The sequence below is a fragment of the Phacochoerus africanus genome, chromosome 2 (assembly GCF_016906955.1).
Source record: "Phacochoerus africanus isolate WHEZ1 chromosome 2, ROS_Pafr_v1, whole genome shotgun sequence".
Taxonomy (NCBI): Eukaryota; Metazoa; Chordata; class Mammalia; order Artiodactyla; family Suidae; genus Phacochoerus; species Phacochoerus africanus.
In genome coordinates this window covers 166,777,596-166,800,482 of record NC_062545.1, presented here as the reverse complement: position 1 = coordinate 166,800,482, position 22,887 = coordinate 166,777,596, and the positions used below count along the sequence as shown (strand labels likewise).

Sequence of the window (22,887 nt, the reverse complement as noted above, 5' to 3'; positions counted from 1 at the left end):
AGTTCCCGGGGCCAGGAATTGAATCTTGTGCAACAGCTGTGATCTACACCTTGGCTGCGGCAACAGTGGATCTTTTAACCCACTGCACCAGGCTGGGGATTGAACCCATGCCCCTGCAGTCAGATTCTTAACCCACTGTGCCACAGCAGGAACTCCAAATTGCCAGATTTTGATCACTGTTCAGTGGTTATATAAGACAAGGTACTAGATCTTAGGGAATACAGAGTGAAGGGAAAGGAGCACAATGTCTCCAACATACTGTCAATATTTCATTTTTGAAAAATATGTGTGTGTGATATGTATATAGGGAGTGTGGTACGGACAGGAGGAGGAGAAGAGGAGGAGTAAGTGACAGAATGACAGAGCAGAGGTAGTAAAATGTACGTAATTGGTGAATCTGGTTAAGGGTACACAGAAGTTCCTATACTACCCTTTCAACTTTTTTATAAATTTGAAACTGTATCAGAATTAAAAGTTATCCAAAAACATGGCTTAACATTTTATTTCAGGAGTTCCTGTCATGACACAGTGGAAATGAATCCAACTAGGAACCATGAGGTTGTGGGTTTGATCCCTGACCTTGCTCAGTGGGTTAAGGATCCAGTGTTGCCATGAGCTGTGGTGTAGGTCGCAGATGCGGCTTGGATCCAGTGTTGCTGTGGCTGTGGCATAGGCTGGTGCTACAGGTCCACTTCGACCCCTAGCCTGGGAACCTCCATATGCCATGGGTGTAGCCCTTAAAAGACAAAAAGACCAAAAAAAAAAAAATTTTTTTTTCAAAGAGATGAAAACTAAATTTATTACCAACAGATGTTCAGGAAAGGCTTTTCTAAAGGATTGTAAAAAAAGAAATAAAACTACCCCAGAAGAAAGGTCTGAAATGCAAGAAGAAATGAAGAGCAAAGAAATGATAAGCATGTAGATAAATCCACACAAACACTGGCTGGAGAAAACAACACAAAGAAATAAATTCAGGAGTTCCCGTTGTGGCACAGTGGTTAACGAATCTGACTAGGAACCATGAGGTTGCGGGTTCGATCCCTGGCCTTGCTCAGTGGGTTAACGATCCGGCGTTGCCTTGAGCTGTGGTGTAGGCTGTAGACGCGGCTTGGATCCTGAGTTGCTGTGGCTCTGGCGTAGGCAAGCAGCTACAATTCCGATTTGACCCCTAGCCCGGGAATCTCCATATGCTGCAAAAGCAGCCCTAGAAATGGCAAAAAGACAAAAAAAAAAAAAAAAAAAGAAAGAAAGAAAGAAAGAAGAAAGAAAGAAAGAAAAGAAAGAAAAAGAAGAAAATTCAAGTTGTGAGAGAGCAAAAAAAAAAAAGACCAAACATGACAAAATCAAGAAATCATGAGGGAGTTCCCGTTGTGGCACAGCAGAAATGAATCCAACTAGTATCCATGAAGATGATGGTTACATCCCTGGCCTTGCTCAGTGGGTCGAGGATCCGGTGTTGCAGTGAGCTGTGGTGTAGGTTGCAGACATGGCTCAGATCCTGTGTTGCTGTGGCTGTGGCGTAGACCCACAGTTGTAGCTCCAACTGGACCCCTAGCCTGGGAATTTCCATATGCCATGGGTGCGGCCCTGAAAAAAACAGAAAGCACAAAAGACTGATTAACTACAAAATATTTTATAAGTTTCTACACAGAAAAACAAAACAAAACAAAAAAGCCACCATGAAGGAAAGTCACTTTGTGAATATTGTTATTATAGTTCTTATTCTCTAATTTATCATATGTATGACTAGATCCTCCACGACTCCTTAATGGCAAAGATTTCTTGGTTTTGGAGTTGAGGGAGACCAGGAAGAGGAAAAGTCAAATGGCTATGGGGGGCTGGGGCAGCAGGTACAGCTGGCAAAGCAGTCAGAGGCAGTAAGGTTTCTAATGCACCACTACCGGCATCTGGGTGAAATGATTCCTCATTGGACAGGAGACTCCCATGCACTGCAGGAAATTTACCATACACAGCCCAGGTCAACAGCTTCCCACAGTCATTGTGACAAACAAAAAGTACCCCTACATATTTGCAAATGCCTGCTGGCTATGGCACCCCTATGGAGGACCACTAGACTAGATGGTGAAGACTCCTATGTAACTCATAAGGAATTTGGATTTTATTGTGTGACAAAAGAACTACTCAAGAGCTTTTAACCAGAGAAGCAATACAATAAGGCTGTCATTTTATAAAGATGACTCTGGCAGCAGTGAAGAAAAAAGATTAGAGAGGGACCAGATTAAAGATAAGGAAAACGAGCAGTTCCCACTGCGGCGCAGCAGGATTGGCATTATCTCTGCAGTGGCTCAGGCCCGCTGCAGGGGTGAGGGTTCTATCCCTAGCCTGGCATAGTGGTTAAGGATCTGGCATTGCTATAGCTGTGGCGTGGGTCACAGCTTCGGCTGGAAATCAATCCCTGGCCCAGGAACTCCATATGTCAATGGTGTGGCCAAAAAAGAAAAAAAGGAAAACAATTACTAGGTAATAACAGTAAACAGTATAGGGGAATGGGAAGATCACCCCAACTGTCTCGGTCATTCTTGGGATTCCTACGGGAAAGACAAGTAGAGCTATCTTAAAGCACTGAGTGTACTACACATCAAGGGAGAAGAGAAAGGAGAGAGGGAAGGATCTGCACAGATGCACATTTCCCTCACTATGTTCATAAGAACACTTTAGTTTAAATCCTACCTTTCATCCCTACCCTAAGAAAAAACTTACCTGGCTCTCCCAACTGGTATAGCAAGTGGTCCAACATTTTCACTAGTAGAGAAATCAGAAATAGCAGTTGCTTCCGACTGCAGTTCTTCAACATGACTTGTTTCTTCCTTTTCTAAAGGCTTTTAAAAATGTTTAAGTAAAAGAATACTTAAGATAACAGTCAATTCACATAATGTACATAATTTTTAAGCCCTTCAGCACAAATGACTGGGTTATAGCAAGAATCGTAGCTACAAACCAGTTTGGTACCAACAAATCTTATCATCAGAAGCATTTCCACTGTCCTATAAAAAGATATTGATCTAAGTTGATATTGATCTTCATGCTATTGATGAACAAAGTATATAATATCATCTGAAAAGGAAGTGCTGGAGTTCCTGTTGTGGCTCAGTGGTTAACGAATCCGACTAGGAACGATGAGGTTACGGGTTCGATCCCTGGCCTTGTTTGGTGGGTTCAGGATCCAGCATTGCCATGAGCTGTGGTGTAGGTCCCAGATGCGGCTCGGATCCCGAGTTGCTGTGGCTCTTGATGTAGGCAAGCACCTACAGCTCCGATTAGACCCCTAGCCTGGGGAACCTCCATATGCCGTGCGAATGGCCCAAAAAATGGCAAAAAGGCCAAAAAAAAAAAAAAAGAAGAGCTCTACTATGCACAAATGATGAGCTAAAGACAAAACACCAAGGAAAACCCACAGGAGACTCCCTGATTTTGTCATTCCAAAAACTCATGGTCCACAACACTTACTTTTTAAGTCTATTCCCCCTAGGGCTATGAGCTCTCATATGCATTCTTGATAATCATGTATTTAATTAGTTAAATAGCTCAGTTCTGCCAATAATAACAATATTTATATGAATTAATATTTCCTGAGCATTACATGTACCAGCCACTGTTCTAAGCTTTCTTTTATTCTTCATAAAAACTCTGAGATAGATACTATAATTAACCTTGTTTTATAGATGGGAAAACTGAGTTAACAAATGGCTAAGTAACTTGCCTAGAATAACATAGCTGCTGAGTGGTAAAGCAAACATGTGAACCTAGGTAGGGGAGTTTCCATTGTGGCACACCAGAAACGAAAACATATCCATGAGGATGTGGGTTCAATATCTGGCCTCAATCAATGGGTCAGGGATCTGGTGTTGCTTTGAGCTGAGGTGTAGGTCGAAGATTCAAAGATGAGACTCAGATCCCACACTGCTGTGGCTGTGGCATAGGCTGCCAGGTGCAGTGTCGATTCGACCCTTAGCCTGGGAACCTCCATATGCTGTGGGTTCAAAAAAAAAAAAAAAAAAGAATATATACACATATGTAGGCAGTCTGACTTTCTTTCCTTTTTTTTTTTTTTATCTTTTTGCCATTTCTTGGGCCGCTCCCATGGCATATGGAGATTTCCAGGCTAGGGGTTGAATCAGAGCCATAGCCACCAGCCTATGCCAGAGCCACAGCAACGCGGGGATCCGAGCTGCATCTGCGACCAACACCACAGCTCACGGCAACGCCAGATCCTTAACCCACTAAGCAAGGCCAGGGATCGAACCCGCAACCTCATGATTCCTAGTTGGATTCGTCAACCACTGAGCCACAACAGGAACTCCAAGTCCGACTTTCAAAACTCTAGCTCTTGTCCATTAAGCTCTTCTAGCAGTAAATACCTAATAGCTCTCAGACAGAGATGTTTCTCAACTTTGAATTTCTTCTGCCAGATTCCAGATTTTATTCCCATCCAAGGCCCAGGTTTCCAATAGTTTCCTGGAACTAGAAGTTTTCAAGAAATGTCATTTTTCCCTTCCATTCTACTTTTCAATATCCATCTGCCTAAAACTCAGGCTTTAAACTCTACTGATCTTTGCAAAAATATATGCCATTTAAATTGTTGCCCATTCAAAAATGCCAGGGCCTCAATGAATTCCAGGTAACTCCTCACAACTCCAAGCTGCATTCTCACTAGTATGGCGACTGATTCCACAAATCCCCTCTGCTCATCTTTATCTTTCCTAGATAATTCACTTCATCCGACCATCTTTTGCTCTTCAAACATTTTCCCGTCTCTCCATAATAAAAGTAAAAATTCCATCACATACAATTATTTTCCAAGCCATCTGTCCACTACTATAGATTAAGTATCATTAATAAAAAGGAGAAACAAAGTAGGTTCCCTCCTCATAGAGGAGTTTTATTTTGTCTATATTTTAAATAAAGAGCTCCCTGGTCATTTATCATGATGCGCGTTCAGACAGCACGTGAGTTCCAAAGCAGACAGAGTTGTTCCTTCTAAAGGAACATCTGGGGTTCCTGTCGTGGCTCAGCAGAAATGAATCTGACTAGCATCCCTGAGGATGCAGGTTCTATCCCGGGCCTCACTCAGTGGGTTCAGGATCTGGAGATGCCGTAAGCTGTGGTGCAGCTTGCTGATGTGGCTCAGATCTGGCGTTGCTGTGGCTCTGGTGTAGGCTGGTGGCTACAGCTCTGATTCAACCCCTAGCCTGGGAACCTCCATATGCCGTGGGTGGGGCCCTAAAAAGATGAAAAAAATAAAATAAAATAAAATAAAAATAAAGCAATATCCACTTTCCTCTATCAGATCCTATTCCTATCTACTTCAGGAAACAATGTACCCAAAATAGGGGTTCTGGCCCCAAAACAACTGTGCAATGTGACAGCATTATCAACACTCAATAAAAATCACTGTTATTGCTCTGTCAAAACAGTTCCCATATTTATTTTTGAAAATTTTTAATTCAAGTACAGCTGATTTCAATGTTCTGTCAATTTCTGCTGTACAGAAAAGTGACCCAGTCATACATATATATACATTCTTTTTCTCATACTATCTTCCATCATGCTCTATTACAAGGGACTCAATATAGTTCTCTGTGCAAGATAGCAGAAAGTTCCCATATTTAAAACACAAAGGTTGGAGTTCCCGTGGTGGCGCAGTGGTTAACGAATCCGACTAGGAACCATGAGGTTGCAGGTTCGGTCCCTGCCCTTGCTAAGTGGGTTAATGATCCGGCGTTGCCGTGAGCTGTGGTGTAGGTTGCAGACGTGGCTCGGATCCCGCGTTGCTGTGGCTCGGGCGTAGGCCGGTGGCTACAGCTCCGATTCAACCCCTAGCCTGGGAACCTCCATATGCCGCGGGAGCGGCCCAGGAAATGGCAACAACAACAACAACAACAACAACAACAACAACAACAACAAAAAAGAGAAAAAGACAAAAAAAAATAAAATAAAATAAAACACAAAGGTTTAAGGTTGTAATTATAAAGTGATACAAAAAATAAGAAGTTCCCTCTTGTTACATTTAACAAGCAAAAACTAAAGTAGAAATTCATGAGTCATAGCTACTTATGCTGTGCTGTTCAATAAAGTAGCCACTCACCAGCCACATGTGGCTTTTGAGCATCTGAATCACAACCAGATCAAATCGAGATTGAAGTGTAAAATACATACCAGATTTTGAAGACAGATTATGGAAAAAAGAAAACTTAAAATATCTCATTAATGATTTGTATATTAATTAGGTATTGAAATGGTAACATCAGATACATCAGATTAAACAAAAAGCATTACTGGAAGTTCCCTGGTGGCCTAAGATCAAGCCTTGTCACTGTTGTGGAACAAATTCCATCCCTGGCCCAGGAACTTCTGCATGCTGCACAGCCAAAAAAGAAGAAAAGACAAAACTACAGTGAGGGAGGAGAGGGAATGATTTTAAAGTGGTAGCACAAAGGAGTTTTTTTGGGTGACAGACTTTGGGTTCTGATTATTGTGGTGATTTCTGTGGTAAAATTCACAGAACTGAATAACAAAAAAGTCAATTTTATGATATGAAAATTAATGTTACTTCTTTTTAAATGAGGGTATTAGAAAATTTTTATTTACATATGTGGTTCACATTTTATCTGTGAGACAGCAGTGTACTTATTACTAAAAGATATTAAAATCCATTCTGGAGTTCCCGTCGTGGCGCAGTGGTTAACGAATCAGACTAGGAACCATGAGGTTGCAGGTTCGGTCCCTGCCCTTGCTCAGTGGGTTAATGATCCAGCGTTGCCGTGAGCTGTGGTGTAGGTTGCAGACTCGGCTTGGATCCCACGTTGCTGTGGCTCTGGCATAGGCTGGTGGCTGCAGCTCCGATTAGACCCCTAGCCTGGGAACCTCCATATGCCGCGGGAGCGGCCCAAGAAATAGCAAAAAAAGACAAAAAAAAATCCATTCTTATTAATATGTTGGTAAGAAAATGTGTACATTTGAGATGATCCCCAAGAAACCAAATCTGCTATTAAGAATTAACCTGAGGAGCTCCTACTACGGTGCAATGGGATAGGCAGCGTCTTGGGAGCGCTGGGAGGCAGTTTGGATCCCCGGCCTGGCGCAGAGGGTTAAGGATCTGGTACTGCTACAACTGAAGCTTTGTTCATTGTTCATGGCTGCAGCTTGGATATGATCCCTGGCCCAGGAGATCCATATGCCACATGGCAGCCAAAAAAAAAAAAAAAAAAGAATTAACCACAAAGCCCAAGCACTACTTACCACATTTTCCACGATGAATACTATGTCACTTTCATTTAGAATATTTTTCAAAGGGTTTGGTTGGCCTTTGCTGATCAACTGCACTTGAACATCAGCCTATTAAAAACAAATTAAGGTCAAGCAATGTTATAGATACACATATAAATATATACAAATATTTAATGCAAAAAGACCAGTTCTATGCAAGTAAATGGAAAAGAGAATTTGAGTAAGGCTTTTTTTTTTTTTTTTTTTTTCCCTTCCTTAGGGCCACACCTGCAGGACATGGGAAGTTCCCAGGCTAGGGGTCAAATTGAAGCTATAGCTGCCGGCCTACACCACAGCCACAGCAAAGGAGCATCAGAGCCATGTCTGCAACCTACTCAACCTGCTCATGGCAAGGTGGGATCCTGAACCCACTGAGCAAGACCAGGGATGAAACCTGTGTCCTCACGGATACCAGTTGGGTTTGTTACTGCTAAGCCACAACGGGAACACCAAGATGTTTTTTTGTTTTATTTTTTTAGTGCCGCACCCACGGCATAAGGAGGTTCCCAGGCTAAGGGTTGAATTGGAACTGTAGACACTGGCCTGTAGCTGCTGTCCTATGCCACAGCTACAGCACACGGGACTCGAGCCACTCACAGCAATGCCGGATCCTTAACCCACTGAGCGAGGCCAGGGATCAAACCTGTGTCCTTACGGATGCTAGTAAGATTCGTTTCCACTGAGCCATGATAGGAACTCCTCCAAGATATGTTTTTAAAGTGTAAGTTCACTTATTCTTTGTCCATCTTGTATTTCTTTCTTTTTTCTTTCATTTTTTGGCTGTCCCAAGGCATATGGAGTTCACAAGCCACGGTTGTGACCTAAGCCACAGCTGCAGCAATGCCGGTTCCTTAACCCACTGTGCTGGGCCAGGAATCAAACCTGCAACCCAGAGCTCCCAAGACACCACTGATCGCGCTGCCCCATAGTGGGGTCTCCATGTTGTTTTGCATGTTGAGAAAATCTAGCTCTTATGTCTGTATCTATATGCTTCAAGGACCACCTAAAGCGCATCCTGCCTTGTAAGGCCTGCTTGATTGGAACCACACTGGTATCCTCTTCCCTGAATCATACTGGAATTACTGCTATGAACCTTAAAATTATTACTTTACTAAATATTATCTTTTTCTGATTGTACTATGGCATTTAGAACTTTATCAGTTTAGGGAGTTCCTGCAGTGGCACAGTGGGTTAAGGATCCAGTACTGCTGCAGCTGTACTGTAGGTCACAGCTCGAGCTCAGATTTGATCCCTGGCCTGGGAACTTCCATACACTGCAGGTGCAGCTGAAAAAGAAAAAAAAATTAAAAAAAGAAAACAGAAGAAGGTGTTCCCATCGTGGCCCAGTGGTTAACGAATCTGACTAGCAACGAGGACGCAGGTTCAATCCCTGGTCTCGCTCTGTGGGTTAAGGATCCGGCTTTGCCGTGAGCTGTGGTATAGGTCGCAGATTATACCACAGCGGCTCAGATCTGGCGTTGCTGTGACTGTGGCATGGGCCAGCAGCTGTAGCTCCGAGTGGACCCCTAGCCTGGGAACCTCCATGTGCCTCGGGTGTGGCCCTAAAAAGCAAAAAAATAACCAGAAGAAGACGAAGAAAAGAACTTTATCAATTATAGGAACTGCTTAGTTCTTTATTCTAATTGTAATACATGTTTACTGTAGAAAAGATTTTTTAGGGAGTTCCCCCTGTGGCACAGCAGGTTAAGGATCTGGTGTTGTCTCTGAAGCAGCTTGGGTCACTGCTGAAGCTCGGGGTCTATCCCTGGCCTGGGACAGTGGGTTAAAAATCTGGCATTGCTGCAGCTGTGGCTCAGATTTGATCCCTGGCCCAGGAATTTCTATATGCCTCAGGTGTGGCCAAAAAAAAAAAAAAAAAGATTTTAAGCTTTATTTTTATTGTGGCACAGTTAATTTACAATGTTGTGTTAGTTTCAATTATACAGCAAAATGATTCAGTTATACATACATATACAAATTCTTTTCCAGTATAGATTATTACAAGATATTGAGAATGGTTCCTTGTGCTATGCAGTAGGTCCCTGTTATTTACTTATTTTATATAGGGAAGTATGTATATGTTCATCCCAAACTCCTAATCTAGCTCTTCTCCCTACGAATAACATGTAGAAAAATTTGAAAATAGCTCAAGGAACATTTTAAAAACTCATCTATAATTCTACTAACCAGAATAATCATTACCAGTTTGGGGTTTGTTTGGTTTTTTTTCCCCTGTCTTTAGTCCTTTTTTAGGGCTGCACCAGCGGCATATGGAGGTTCCCAGGCTAGGGGTCTAATCGGAGCTGTTGCTGCTGGCCTGTGTCAGAGCAACAGCAACTCAGGATCCGAGCCGCGTCTGCGACCTACACCAAAGCTCATGGCAACGCCAGATCCTCAACCCACTGAGCGAGGCCAGGGATCAAACCCACAACCTCATGGTTCCTAGTTGGCTTCATTTCTGCTGCGCCATGACAGGAACTCCTAGGGGGCTTTAAAAAAAATTTTTTGGTGGCGCTTGAGGCATGCAGAAGTTCCCCGGCCAGGGATCAAACTGAGCCACAGCAGTGACAAGGCCAAATCCTTAACTACTAGGCCACCAGGGAACTCCTAATCACTACTGTTATTTCCCTTTTTGGTGTATATTTTGCCTCATCTTTTCCCAGACATATAAGTCTATTTAAATAGAAATGTATTGTTTTGATAACTTGATAAGATTTTGCTTAATAAAAAACAGAGTGTTCTGACATATCATGAACTTCATTCCATTAAATGTTCTTAGCCCATCTAGCACCATGGATCTACTATCATATAATTAATTCTCTATCATTCAACATTTGGGTAGTTCCAAGTGATATGCTATAATCAACAATGGATAATGGACATCCTTAAATTACTTTAAGATGAGTATTTAAAACCACACTGATAAGATCAAATTGTCTTTCAAATATGTCATATCCACATATTTGCATTCCCATCACTTGTGTGAACACACTGAGTATTTTCATTGTTTATTTTTTACCATCTCATAGCAAAAATTCGTATCTTGTTACTGTTTTAGTTTTCATTTATTTGATCACTAAGCAGGGTGAACAGTCTCTAATATGTTTATTAGTGACAAATATCTCTCATTTTTTAACCTGTTTTAATTTCTTAGTTTGGATACTGAAGCTTTTAGATACCAAGTTCAGAGAGCAAAGGATGCTGTGTTACTCTAATCTACCAGGTTGAATTTCAAGTGCAGTTGTGGGTTGAATTACACCCCCCTAAGAGACAAGTTGAAATGCTAACCCCTGGTTCCTCTGGCTGTGAATTTATTTGGAAATAAGGCCTTTGCAAATACAATCAAGAGAAGGATTAACTTGGATGTGTGGGGAGGGGGTGCTAAACCCTATGACGGATGTACTTAAAAGGAATGAGAAATTGCGAGACACACACAGGGAGAATGCCATGTGTTGACAGAGTCTGGTGTTTCTATAAGCCAAGAAACTCTAGAATTGTTGGAACTAAAAGAAGCTAGGGGGAGGTAAGGAAGGATCCTCTCACAGAGACTTCAGTAGGGACATAGCCCTGCTGACACCTTGACGTGAGACTCTTAGTCTCTAGAAGTGAGAAAATACATGTTTGATGTTTTAAGAAAAGCAACTTGTGATACTTTGTTACAGCAGCCCTAGGGAACTAATACAGGTATCAAGTGAGAATAATTCAGGTAGGGAGGGATTAATACATTTATCTGACTATACTTGATTCCTCAGTTTGGTCAGTGAGTAGATAGTAAGAGATAACTATACTGGTTGGCTCTTTAACAACATGGGTGTGAACTGCAGGGGTCCATTTATATGTCAGTTTTTCCTAGTAATAAACACTGTAGTACTACAAGATCCACAGTTGGTTGAATGCATTGCAAATCCAGATGTAGAACCTCAGATATAGAGGAACGACATATGCGGAGAGCCCACTATAAGTTATGCTCAAATTCTTCACTGCAGAGGGTCAGCACACCTAATTCCTGCACTGTTCAAGGGTCAACAGAATTTGTACTTTTCTTTTTGTGGTTATTTATCCGTATTCTTTGCCTATTCTTCTATTATGACTGTCTTTTTTCCTTCCTTGATTTTTAAGAGCTTTTTATATATTTCATACATACGGATTTAGTTCTTACTTATCATTTATAATTATTCCTCCTCAGCTTGTCTTTTAGGATATAATTTGTTTAGTTTGTTAAGTGTTTTAAGAGATTAAACTCTAAGGGGAGTTTACCTATGGAATACTGATGTGTATTAAATGCTTGATAAAATCTATGAATGTTTTAGTAGCTTTATTCATAACTATCAAAAACTGGAAACAATCCAAGTGTTCAACAACTGGTGAATGGATAACCAAATCGTAGTACAGCCATACAATAGAATATTACTTAACAATAAAAAGGAAGGGACTACTGACACAAACAACAGAGTTGAATTTCAAATGTATTATACTAACTCACAGAAGCAAGATCCAAAAAGCTACAAACTTTATGATTTTATATATATGACATTCTGGAAAAAGCAATACCGAAGACAGAAAACAGAAAACAGAGATAGAAAACAGATTAGTGGTTGCTAGGGACTAGGAACAAGGGAAAGGGTGGACTATGAAAGGGCACAAGGAAAGTTTTGGAGGTTCTTCATTATGGGGATGGTTACATGACTGAATGCATTTGTAAAAACTGACAGAACATTAAAAGGGTGAAATTTACATAAATTAACTTTAATAAACTCAACTTGTAAAAACTCACAATTTTAGGATGAATGAGTTGTGTTTAAAAACAAAATACACTGTTCATACCTCATAGATTAATGGGTCTTTACAGATTCCTTTCTTTTCTTCATCAAATTTCCTGAAATGCAAAACCACATGTGAAAAACAGAGCTATAGCATTCTGTCATTTAAATTCAGGAGTTAGTCATCACTTTCTTTCTGCAGGACACCCAAGGTATTCATGGCAGCCCTAAGGCACAATTGGGAAGAGGGAAAAAAAAAAAAAAAAGAGTATTATGTTAACAAAGAAAGAAAAAAAAGAGATATGGTAAAGCTTAATAGACCTCTGCTCCAAAGCAGGTACAAGTGCTTCTCATACATAGCAGGAAATTAGGTTGCCTACCTCTACTCTTGTAACTCTGAAAACACAGTATCAGCATTAAAACATAATTTACTACATGACATTTGGGAAGTAAAAATGACCAGATTCTGATATGCTACTGAATCAGTGACTAACCACAGAGGAGTTACTTAAAGGTCCCAAGGCAGATTTCTATGGCTAAAACGGAAGCATCTATCCTCCCTGTTTTCATGTTACTTAAAAAATTAGTAAATTTAAGAATGTTTAAAAATTTCCTTTTTAGGAGTTCCCGTTGTGGCTCAGAGGTTAACGAATCCGACTAGGAACCATGAGGTTGCAGGTTCGATCCCTGCCCTTGCTCAGTGGGTTAAGGATCCGGCGTTGCTGTGAGCTGTGGTGTAGATTGCAGACGCTGCTTGGATCCCATGTTGCTGTGGCTCTGGTGTAGACCCCTAGCCTCGGAACTTCCATATGCCGCAAGAGTGGCCCCAGAAAAGGCAAAAAGACAAAAAAAATAAAAAGAAAGAAAAAAATTTCCTTTTTAAAATGTAAGCACAAAATGCTAAGATACTTAGTAATCATTGTATTCAAGAAAGTTGATCCCAAAGCACATAAACTATAAACCATTAACATATCAAAATGCACATCAGCCTGATCTACACTCTGAAAGAGAACGTAATCTTTAGAGTCCTAAAGGAACTCAATGGGAATGGTTTCAGGATAACATTCACAACAAAATTCAACACCTGCTTCTGATAAAAGCTCTACAGAGAGTGGGGATAGAGAGAACCTACCTCAACATAACAAAAAACATATATGAAAAACCCACAGCTAACATCATTCTCAATGGTGAAAAACTGAAAACATTTCCACCAAGATCAGGAACAAGACAAGGATGCCCACTTTCACCACTATTATTTAACATAGTTTCAGAGGTCCTAGTCACAGCAATCAGAGAAGAAAAAGAAATAAAAGGAATCCAAACTGGAAAAGAAGTAAAACTATCACTGTTTGCAGATGAGATAATAATATATTTGGAAAACCCTAAAGACTGTACCAGAAAACAGAACTCATCAGTGAATTTGGCAAAGTTGCAGGCTGCAAAATTAATATACAGAAATAAATTGCATTTCTATATACTAATAATGAAAAATCAGAAAGAGAAATCAGAGAAGCCATCCCATTTACAACTGCATCAAAAAGAATAAAATATCTAGGAATATACCTACCTAAAGAGACAAAAGACCTATACTCTAAAAACTATAAAACACTGATGAAAGAACTCAAAGATGACACAAACAGATGAAAAAATATACCATCATTTTGGATTGGAAGAATCAAGGTAATCTACAAATTCAGTGCAATCCCTATCAAATTACCAAAGACATTCTTCACAGAACTAGAACAGAATATTTTCAAATTTGTATGGAAACACAAGAGACCCCCAAATAGCCAAAGCAATACTGAAAAAGAAAAACAGAAATGGAGGAATCAAGCTTCCTGACTTTAGACAATACTACAAAGCTACAGTCATCAAAACAATATGGTACTGTAGGGGGAAATGTCCTGACAAAAAGGTCAAAAGGAGACACCCCAGCCATGACAACTAAGCAAAATCTGGCCAAAGTGCCCCTAACCCAGCCAACTACCTCTAACCACCCCCTCCCCCACACATCTGCTTCTGTAAAACTCACTCCTGCATCTATTACTTTGCCAGTTCTCACTCTGGTCCACCAAGCACGGACCAGGAAGAATTAGCCCATAAAAGCCTTGTGAAACCCCTCTTCTGAGCCCCCCGGCGTAATAAACCTGAGTTCTCCAACTCTCCAAGTGCTCGCTTGGTTTCTCACCAGGTGAAAGAGCTGCTGGAGCTGGTACACTGCAGCCACAGAGCCGCTGGAGCTGGTACACTGCAGCCACAGAGCTGCTGAAGCTGGTACACTGGCCAATGGGCTGCCCCTGGAGCTGATACACTCTGGCCTTGGGCTCCTGACAGCTGCCACAACAGTACTGGCACAAAAACAGAAATATAGACCTATGGAACAGCATAGAAACCCAGATAGAAACCCAAGTACATATGTGCAACTAATCTATAACAAAGGAGGACAGAACTTACAGTGGAAGAAAGACAGTCTCTTCAATAAATGGTGCTGGGAAAACTGGAAAGCTACATGTAAAAGAATGAAAGTAGAACACTATCTAACATATACAACAATAAACTCAAAATAGATTAAAGACCCAAATATAAGGCCAGACACTATAAAACTCCCTAGAGGAAAGCACAGACAGAATGCTCTTTGACATAAATCACAGCAATATCTTGTTTGATTCACCTCCTAGAATAATGACAATAAAGACACAAATAAACCAATGGGACCTAATCAAACTCAAAAGCTTTTGGACAGCAAAGGAAACCATTTAAAAAAAAGAAAAAGACAACCCACAGAATGGGAGAAAATCTTTGCCAATGATGCAACAGACAAGGGCCTCATCTCCAAAATATACAAACAACTCAGGCAACTCAACAACAAAAAAACAAACAACCCAACTGAAAAAACGGGCAAAAGACTTTCTCCAAAGCAGACATACGGATAGCCAAAAGGCATGTGAAGACCACTAATTATTAAAGAAATGCAAATCAAAACTAAAATGAGGTACCACTTCACACCAGTCAGAATGGCCATCATTAACAAGTCAACAAATAAATGCTGGAGAGAGTGGGGAGAAAAAGGTACCCTCCTCCACTGTTGGTGAAGATGTAAACTGTACAACCACTATGGAAAACAATATGAAGGTACATCAGAACACTATGAAGCTACCATATGATCCAGCTATTCCATTGCTGGGGATTTATCTGGACAAAAATTTTCACTGAAAAAGACACATGCATCCCTATGATCACCGCAGCATTATTCACAATAGCCAAGACATGAAAACAGCCTAAATGTCCATCAACAGATGACTGGATTAAGATGTGGTACATGTATACAAGGGAATATTACTCAACCATAAAAAGACAAACTAATGTCATTTGCAGCAACATGGATGAATCTACAGCTTCTCATACAAAGTGAAGTAAGCCAGAAAGAAAAAGACAAATACCATATGATATCACTTATTTGTGCAATCTAAAATATGGTACAAATGATCCTATCTAAAAAACAAACAAACAAACAAACGGAAACAAGATCATGGCCAAGAAGAGCAGACTTGGAGTTCACAAAGGGGAAAGGGAAGGGAGTGGGATGGATGGGCATTTTGGGGGGTTTTTTGGATGCAAACTGTTATATTTGGAATGGATGGGCAATGGGATCCTACTGTACAGCACAGGGAACTGTGTGTGATTGGGTCATTTTGTTGTACAACAGAACTTGACAAAACATTGTAAATCAACTATACTTTAATAATAACAAAAGAAAAAAAGGAAAAAGAGTGGAAAAAAAATACCATTTTTTATTTGATGCACTCTATGACTCACTGAAATAAAAAGTACACCTGTGACTGCCTCACTTTGACTTTTTTCCTCACTTTGACTTTTTTTTTTTAGGGCCACACCCGTGGCATATGGAGGTTCCCAGGCTAAGGGTTGAACCGGAGCTGTAGCCGTCAGCTTACACCACAGCTAAAAAAGCTACAGCTCTTTCTATAATGTTGAAAAAAATCGACAAGCACTACCACTTCTGTAAGCAGTAAAAAAAAGCAATAAACAATGAAAAAGTATGGCACTTAGAAAATAAGGGGTTAGATTACAGCAGAAAGGCAAATTCTTTACAGATCCCACCCAGACTTACTAAATCAGAAACCCTAAAAGTAGGCCCAGCAATCTGTTTTGGCAACCCGCCAGGTGATTCTGACACAAGCTCAAATTTGAGAACTACCGGACTAGATTTTTACTTTGGATGTAGACAGAACTGGATGGAATCTCCTTTGGTACTGGTACTTCACTCTAAAAATAAAATGAAGTCTTCAAGCACTGTGAAATAAAGATGCTTTAAAGGGCCGACACACGATCACTATAGCATTCTAACTGTTGTTCATTTCATAATTTCTATCCTGAATAGACTATAACAACACGTTTCACACTAGCAAGGCTTTAAAGAGATGAAGGATATCAACATCTAGTGCTCCATATCCTGACAGGTGCCTCTAACACACACACCGCCAAGTGTGTGTGTTTATCAGAATAACTCGCCTCTTGGAAAACCTGTCACCTTCCACCTCGAGTGACAGCGTACAGATTTTTTTTTTTTTTAAATAAGACTACAAGCAAGCCCCACAGGGCCAATCCCCACAATGGAGCAGATAACAAACCCCTCCTCAGCTCCCAGACCCCAGGAAATCTGACTAGGCGGCAACATTCGCGCCGCTGGAAACTGGCGAGGCGTTAATCCCCAAGGCTGCGTCTAGAGGATTGGGGGGAGAAATGAGATACCCCGAGGAAGAGGTGCTGTGCTCAGAGCCAAGCCAAAAGCAAGGGTTATAACTCACTTCAGGAGAAGAGCGTAAAACCCTTCAGCAGCTTGGTTCACTTGCAACCACATCTTGCACCCGTCGCACTGCCGAACCGGAACCGCCAATCTGAAATACGCGCCCGACGCTGACGTACGGGGTCATGACCCCCCTCCAGGACTACTTTTACCCCACCCCCAAAAGCTCTCGTTTGTTCACAAAGTTAAACTTTTGTTTTATGACACACCGCGGCTTTTCCTGTCCCAATAGTTTTCCATTCCCGTAAGAAAAAGTTAAAATAAGTTTTAGCGGTTTCGGGAAAAAGATACTGGTCTCGCGAGAATTGGCCACGCCCCCTTGTGGATTACTCCGCGAAAAAGAGTCCCTCGGTTGTAAGAGCTCTTTCGGCTTTGAAAGTTAATAGAAACCACAATTTGACACCTATTCAGAAATAATACTCTACTTTTTTATTTATGTAGAGTCGTAGAGAGATATTTTGTGTCCCTGAATTGGTTCTGAGACGGGGCAAGGTGGGGGACGAATTGAAGGTTACATATAGAGTGAGCGTGCTAAGCACTTCCTTTTCCTGTGGGAGCCGCCGGGTTGAGAGGAGCGTGGCCTTCTCCTCTCCCCACCATGGTGAGTGGAGTTCTTCTCGGTTGGGCTTATTTTCTGCTCAGTGGGCCTGGCAGGAATGGGTTTGGGGTTTCAGGGCATGAGGTCTTCAAGGCGGGAACAAACGATGGAGGCTAAACTTGTCTGTTTGCGGCTGGGACCTGGGTAGCGCGGCTCTATGGCAGCCATCTTAGAGGCAACGTGTGCGAGTCGGCGCACCGCGCGCCTGGAATCGACTCCGGAGAATCCTCCCCAGATAGTTCTCGGGCGCAGAGGGACCATTGGAATCCGATCTTTCCTTGGATCTTAGAAGGCATTGGTTCCGCTGAAGACTTGGAAATTCTCGGGGCCTAAAACAGTCTGGGTGAAAGAGTTAGTTTGGGTCCTTGTATCTCCGTGAGCTGTTAAGCAAGGAACATTTATGTCTTTTGAGAAATTTCCTTAAAAAAATATTTTGTTTCACTGTGTAGATTGGCTAAATCTTGTGGCATTTAGTAAATTGAGCCTAGTTTATTCATGGTAAGGGTTTTTAAAATGTTTATGCTCAATATAAAGAATGGTTTGATACTAGGTTTTCCTTGCAATGATGTCGTAATTTGCGCCTTACTCTGTTCTCAGCGACAGTTGCCTGCTGTCAGTAAGCTGGTTCAGAAGGGTGACGAAAATTCCTACTGAGCAAGGCATAACCTGTTCTTAATTCCTAAAATTTGAGAAATGAGATTATTAACTCGGAAAACAGATGTGTCGTGGGGGCCTCATGTTTGCGCCAACCAAGATCTAGCGATGTTAGTACCGCAGAGTGAATTAATTGTGTGTCAGCTTAAGATCTGCCCCTGAAAGCGTTCTGGTCCTTTTGGCTTAAAAGTTGCATTTCCACAAATACAGTCTGCATGCACCATGTGTCCTGGGGAGTTGACTGAACAAAACAGAAAGCACTATCCTTATGATGCATCCGTTGTAATTGAGTTGGACAAAATGGATTGTAATGTTTGGTGGCATTAAATGATGTAGTCATAGACAATGAGAGAGGAGGCAGTAGTTGGGCTTCAGTGATCTGAGAAACCTTAAAAGTGGCCTGAAGTGTAGGTGTGGGGGAGGGTATCTTTAAGAAGACTTGTTAACTCTGAGGCAGGAGGGGGATATCTCTGAGTGTAGGTCTGAGTATCTGGAAGAGAGTATGGGAGTTGAGGTTAACAGGTGGTTGGTGTGGGTCATCCTCAGAGTCTTAGTTAACTTTGAGGGAGTAAGTCCTTGGAGAAGATTATGTAAAAAGTAACATGACTGGCGTTTTTACTAGTAAGTTTTGGAAGATGTTTTGGAATGGGATGAAGGAAGCAAGGATGGATATTTGGAATAGAGCTCTGTTAGATCAAATTTGCTTATATTTGGGATGAACAAATTTGAATGGTGGCATTAAACTGCATTTTCAAACCTTGTGATGTATGATTTTGATGAGTTTGCTTTCTAAGGCCTGGTTTGGAATTTTTAATATAAAGCATTCTCTTTGAAAACGGTAAAATTTCTGTGGCAGAACTTAAGAATCTAAGTGTCCTTCAAATGTATATTGATGTTAATAGACCTGATGGTGTGTTAGTAACTTAGCCTCTGTTTTTGGTTTTAGCATTACTTTCTAGTCAAACTCCAGTCTCTTCTGTAACAGTAGTTAATGCTTTTGTTGGCATGTAAGAAGAGTTCCTCTGTTGCTTGTCAATATAAATATTTTCCTTTTTCTCAGGCGTGTGCTCGTCCACTGATATCAGTGTACTCTGAAAAAGGGGAGTCATCTGGCAAAAATGTCACTTTGCCTGCTGTGTTCAAGGCTCCCATTCGACCAGACATCGTGAACTTTGTTCACACCAACCTGCGCAAAAACAACAGACAGCCATATGCTGTCAGTGAATTAGCAGGTATGGATTTAGGGGTTTCATGGGTTGATATTTTAAAACAGCAATGATGAAATTCCACTCCGTTGGTCCGTGTTTCTGAACCACATGATTTTCCTGGATGTTCTGATGCTGTTTGCTAATAGCATAGTCATAGACTAGTGTGGTTGGGTAGCTGAAACTTGTGTTTCTTCACAATTTCAGGTCATCAAACCAGTGCTGAGTCTTGGGGTACTGGCAGAGCTGTGGCTCGAATTCCCAGGGTTCGAGGTGGTGGGACTCACCGTTCTGGCCAGGGTGCTTTTGGAAATGTATCCTTTGTTTCACTACCTAGACTGGTCAGCTCTTGTGGCATTTAGCAGCCTGGACCTGCTTTATTCATGTTAGTGGTTTAAAAATATGTTCAAGGAGTTCCCGTCGTGGCGCAGTGGTTAACAAATCCGACTGGGAACCATGAGGTTGCAGGTTCTATCCTTGCCCTTTCTCAGTGGGTTAACGATCCAGTGTTGCCATGAGCTGTGGTGTAGGTTGCAGACGTGGCTCGGATCCTGCGTTGCTGTGGCTCTGGTGTAGGCTGGCGGCCGCAGCTCTGATTGGACCCCTAGCCTGAGAACCTCCATATGCCGTGGGAGCAGCCCAAGAAATGGCAAAGAGATTTAAAAAAAAATGTTCAAAATATTGAAGAGTCCAGGTTAAAGATAACAGATTCAACATTATGTTTTGCTTGCAATGATGTCGTAATTTGCGCCTTACTCTGTTCTCAGCGACAGTTGCCTGCTGTCAGTAAGCTGGTTCAGAAGGGTGACGAAAATTCCTACTGAGCAAGGCATAACCTGTTCTTAATTCCTAAAATTTGAGAAATGTAATTCTTAACTGGGAACATAGATGTGTCGTGGGGGCCGCATGTTTGCGCCAACCAAGACCTGGCGACGTTGGCATCGCAGAGTGAACACAACACAGAAGCGATATGCCATCTGCTCTGCACTGGCTGCCTCAGCCTTACCAGCGCTGGTCATGTCTAAAGGTTTGTGATATTTTATTTTCTATGAGTTGTATGAAATGCTCCTTTTTTCCTTCACCTGAAAGTTTTCATTGGTGTTGATACCTTGTATAAATTCTCTTCATCTTAGAGGGCCTGGCTAAATTTTCCTCTGCTAAATACTAGTTATGACCACTTCAGTCTAAAAACTCAGTCATTAATGAATACTTTGTACCTAGGGGAGTAATTCAAATACAGTAATTTGGTATATTGATACAACTGTCAAAATGATGAGATTCCACTTCATTGGTCCGTGTTTCTGAAAAACATGATATTTGTGAGAATTCTGATTTGGCAGATTGTATACGATTTTGATTTTGTGAGTTTGATGCAACTTATCAAAGGAATTGGGGTAACCACATCTGCGTTAATTGGCTTTGTCAGGTCATCGGATTGAGGAAGTTCCTGAACTTCCTTTGGTGGTTGAAGATAAAGTTGAAAGCTACAAAAAGACCAAGGAGGCTGTTCTGCTTCTGAAGAAGCTTAAGGCCTGGAATGATATCAAGAAGGTAGGTTTTATAGTCCTTCACACAAATTTGTCAGATTTTAAATTTCAAAAGATTATTGGAGGGACAGTATAACTAAACCTTAGTGGATATGAGAGTGTAGAATCCTGAAACATCTGAATTTGAATCCTGAGTGCCGTTCGTTGCTATGTGTTAATGTTAGGCAAGCCATTCATGCCTTAAATTTCATCAACTGTAAAATGGAGTTTTTTAAATTATGAAGATCTGTTGCAAGGATCATATCTCAATATACCACACCCCACTTTGTTAGGTTTATGCCTCTCAGAGAATGAGAGCTGGTAAAGGCAAAATGAGAAACCGTCGCCGTATCCAGCGCAGGGGACCTTGCATCATCTATAATGAGGACAATGGTATCATCAAGGCCTTCAGAAACATCCCTGGTAAATCTTGTACTATTTATGTTTTAATTAGCCATACTATGCAAGCTTTTATTATGATGAGATTCCACTTTATGGTCCGTGTTTCTGAAACACATGATTTTGTGGAACTTCTGAATCTTGGCTGAATGAGTTTACCATTTATGGTTGAAATTCATAATTAAAATACTTCTCAGGTGCTATAAAGATGATTTGGGGGGGGGGTTCTGTTGTAATACAGGCTCCCTCATTCTTTTTTTCTTTAAAGGAATTACTCTGCTTAACGTAAGCAAACTGAACATTTTGAAACTTGCTCCTGGTGGGCATGTGGGACGTTTCTGCATTTGGACTGAAAGTGCTTTCCGCAAGTTAGATGAGCTCTATGGCACTTGGCGTAAAGCTGCTACCCTCAAGAGTAACTACAAGTGAGTATAATTTATATACATAACACAAATGTTTATGCTGTGGATATTGTTGAAGTTGGGTTGCATGTTTTCTAAATATGGGTTGTTGCCTTTTTCCCCTTGTGTAAAGATGCAATGTACTGAAATAGTGAAATAGTCTGAGAAATTGTAGTATAGTGGAAATTCTGATTGGATTCTGAGGAGCTTAAATGGTTAAAAGTCTTTTGTTGAGGGTCTCTAACCTGAGAAATCTGAATTGAGACTATTGTAAACATTTTCTCTTTTCTTTCAGCCTTCCCATGCATAAGATGCTCAATACAGACCTTAGCAGAATCTTGAAAAGCCCAGAGATCCAAAGAGCCCTCCGCGCACCACGGTAAAGTTGTGATACACACACTAATTCCTGCCCTATTTATTGGTTATTTAATAAATGTAGATAATTCAAATATTAACGTAGTACCTACCGTTTTATAGCAAGAAGATTCATCGTAGAGTTCTGAAGAAGAATCCACTGAAAAACCTGAGAATCATGTTGAAGCTAAACCCGTATGCAAAGACAATGCGCCGAAACACCATTCTTCGCCAGGCCAGGAATGTAAGCGATAATTTTGAGTTTTCTTGATATGTTAAGTTGTGAAAATTGGAAGATGTGATTCTTAGATTTTCTCCTAATTTGTTGCAGCACAAAATCCGGATGGATAAGGCAGCAGCAGCACTGAAAGCCAAATCAGGTGAGAAGGGGGTTCCAGACAAGAAGCCTGTGGTAGAGAAGAAAGGAAAGAAGGCTATTGGCAAGAAGGCTGTTGGCGTTAAAAAGCAGAAGAAGCCTTTGGTGGGGAAAAAGGCTGTAGTGACCAAGAAACCAGCAGCTGAAAAGAAGCCTGCAGAAAAGAAGCCCGCCACAGAAGAAAAGAAGGCTGTTGCATAAACTTAAATTTGTTTATTCCATAAAAGTCAAATCACTTGGACAGCTAATTTTGAATAAAGACCTGATCAAAGCAGCAGTGTGAAACATGACTTACCTGTATTGTGTGAATCTTGGTTAGAATTTTTTTACTGACACTTTTTTCCTCCATAATTCAAGCCATTTTGTCTGGTGTAAAACGGAGCCCTGGATTTCTGAGTCCTTAAAGTTGAATGAGAAGAAGCATGCTCCATATATCCAGATAAAAATTAATTTTGTGAGAAATCTCAGATTAGACAAACAATTAGGTTTCTGGAAAATGGAT

At 41.1% G+C, this 22,887-nt stretch overlaps 2 protein-coding genes and 5 non-coding genes across 7 annotated transcripts in view; 6 read left to right on the top strand and 1 right to left on the bottom strand.

The window, feature by feature from the left end:
- The window catches only part of ZWILCH (zwilch kinetochore protein), a 43,053-nt gene extending 25,903 nt beyond the window's left edge, over positions 1 to 17,150 (bottom strand). Inside the window, 4 exon segments of the mRNA XM_047767131.1 lie at positions 2,722 to 2,840; positions 7,261 to 7,356; positions 12,112 to 12,163; positions 16,874 to 17,150. Of these exon segments, the coding sequence (XP_047623087.1) occupies positions 2,722 to 2,840; positions 7,261 to 7,356; positions 12,112 to 12,163; positions 16,874 to 16,926 (320 nt within the window). The 5' untranslated portion in view covers positions 16,927 to 17,150.
- Positions 17,151 to 17,395: 245 nt separating this feature from the next.
- RPL4 (ribosomal protein L4) lies at positions 17,396 to 22,675 on the top strand. The gene is made up of 10 exons (XM_047767126.1): positions 17,396 to 17,473; positions 19,185 to 19,356; positions 19,537 to 19,643; positions 20,218 to 20,356; positions 20,756 to 20,880; positions 21,149 to 21,278; positions 21,523 to 21,679; positions 21,951 to 22,034; positions 22,133 to 22,253; positions 22,341 to 22,675. Exons 1-10 carry the CDS (start codon positions 17,471 to 17,473, stop codon positions 22,584 to 22,586), a joined length of 1,284 nt encoding a protein of 427 aa, XP_047623082.1. The 5' UTR covers positions 17,396 to 17,470; the 3' UTR covers positions 22,587 to 22,675.
- On the top strand, positions 18,029 to 18,127 carry LOC125121730 (small nucleolar RNA SNORD16). Its single transcript, XR_007133597.1, has one exon. It is a non-coding gene; the product is annotated as a small nucleolar RNA SNORD16 (small nucleolar RNA).
- Positions 19,396 to 19,466, top strand: LOC125121709 (small nucleolar RNA SNORD18). The gene has a single exon (XR_007133578.1). It is a non-coding gene; the product is annotated as a small nucleolar RNA SNORD18 (small nucleolar RNA).
- Positions 20,058 to 20,156, top strand: LOC125121729 (small nucleolar RNA SNORD16). The gene has a single exon (XR_007133596.1). It is a non-coding gene; the product is annotated as a small nucleolar RNA SNORD16 (small nucleolar RNA).
- Positions 20,594 to 20,665, top strand: LOC125121708 (small nucleolar RNA SNORD18). Its single transcript, XR_007133577.1, has one exon. It is a non-coding gene; the product is annotated as a small nucleolar RNA SNORD18 (small nucleolar RNA).
- LOC125121707 (small nucleolar RNA SNORD18) lies at positions 21,327 to 21,396 on the top strand. The gene has a single exon (XR_007133575.1). It is a non-coding gene; the product is annotated as a small nucleolar RNA SNORD18 (small nucleolar RNA).
- Positions 22,676 to 22,887: the final 212 nt, after the last annotated feature.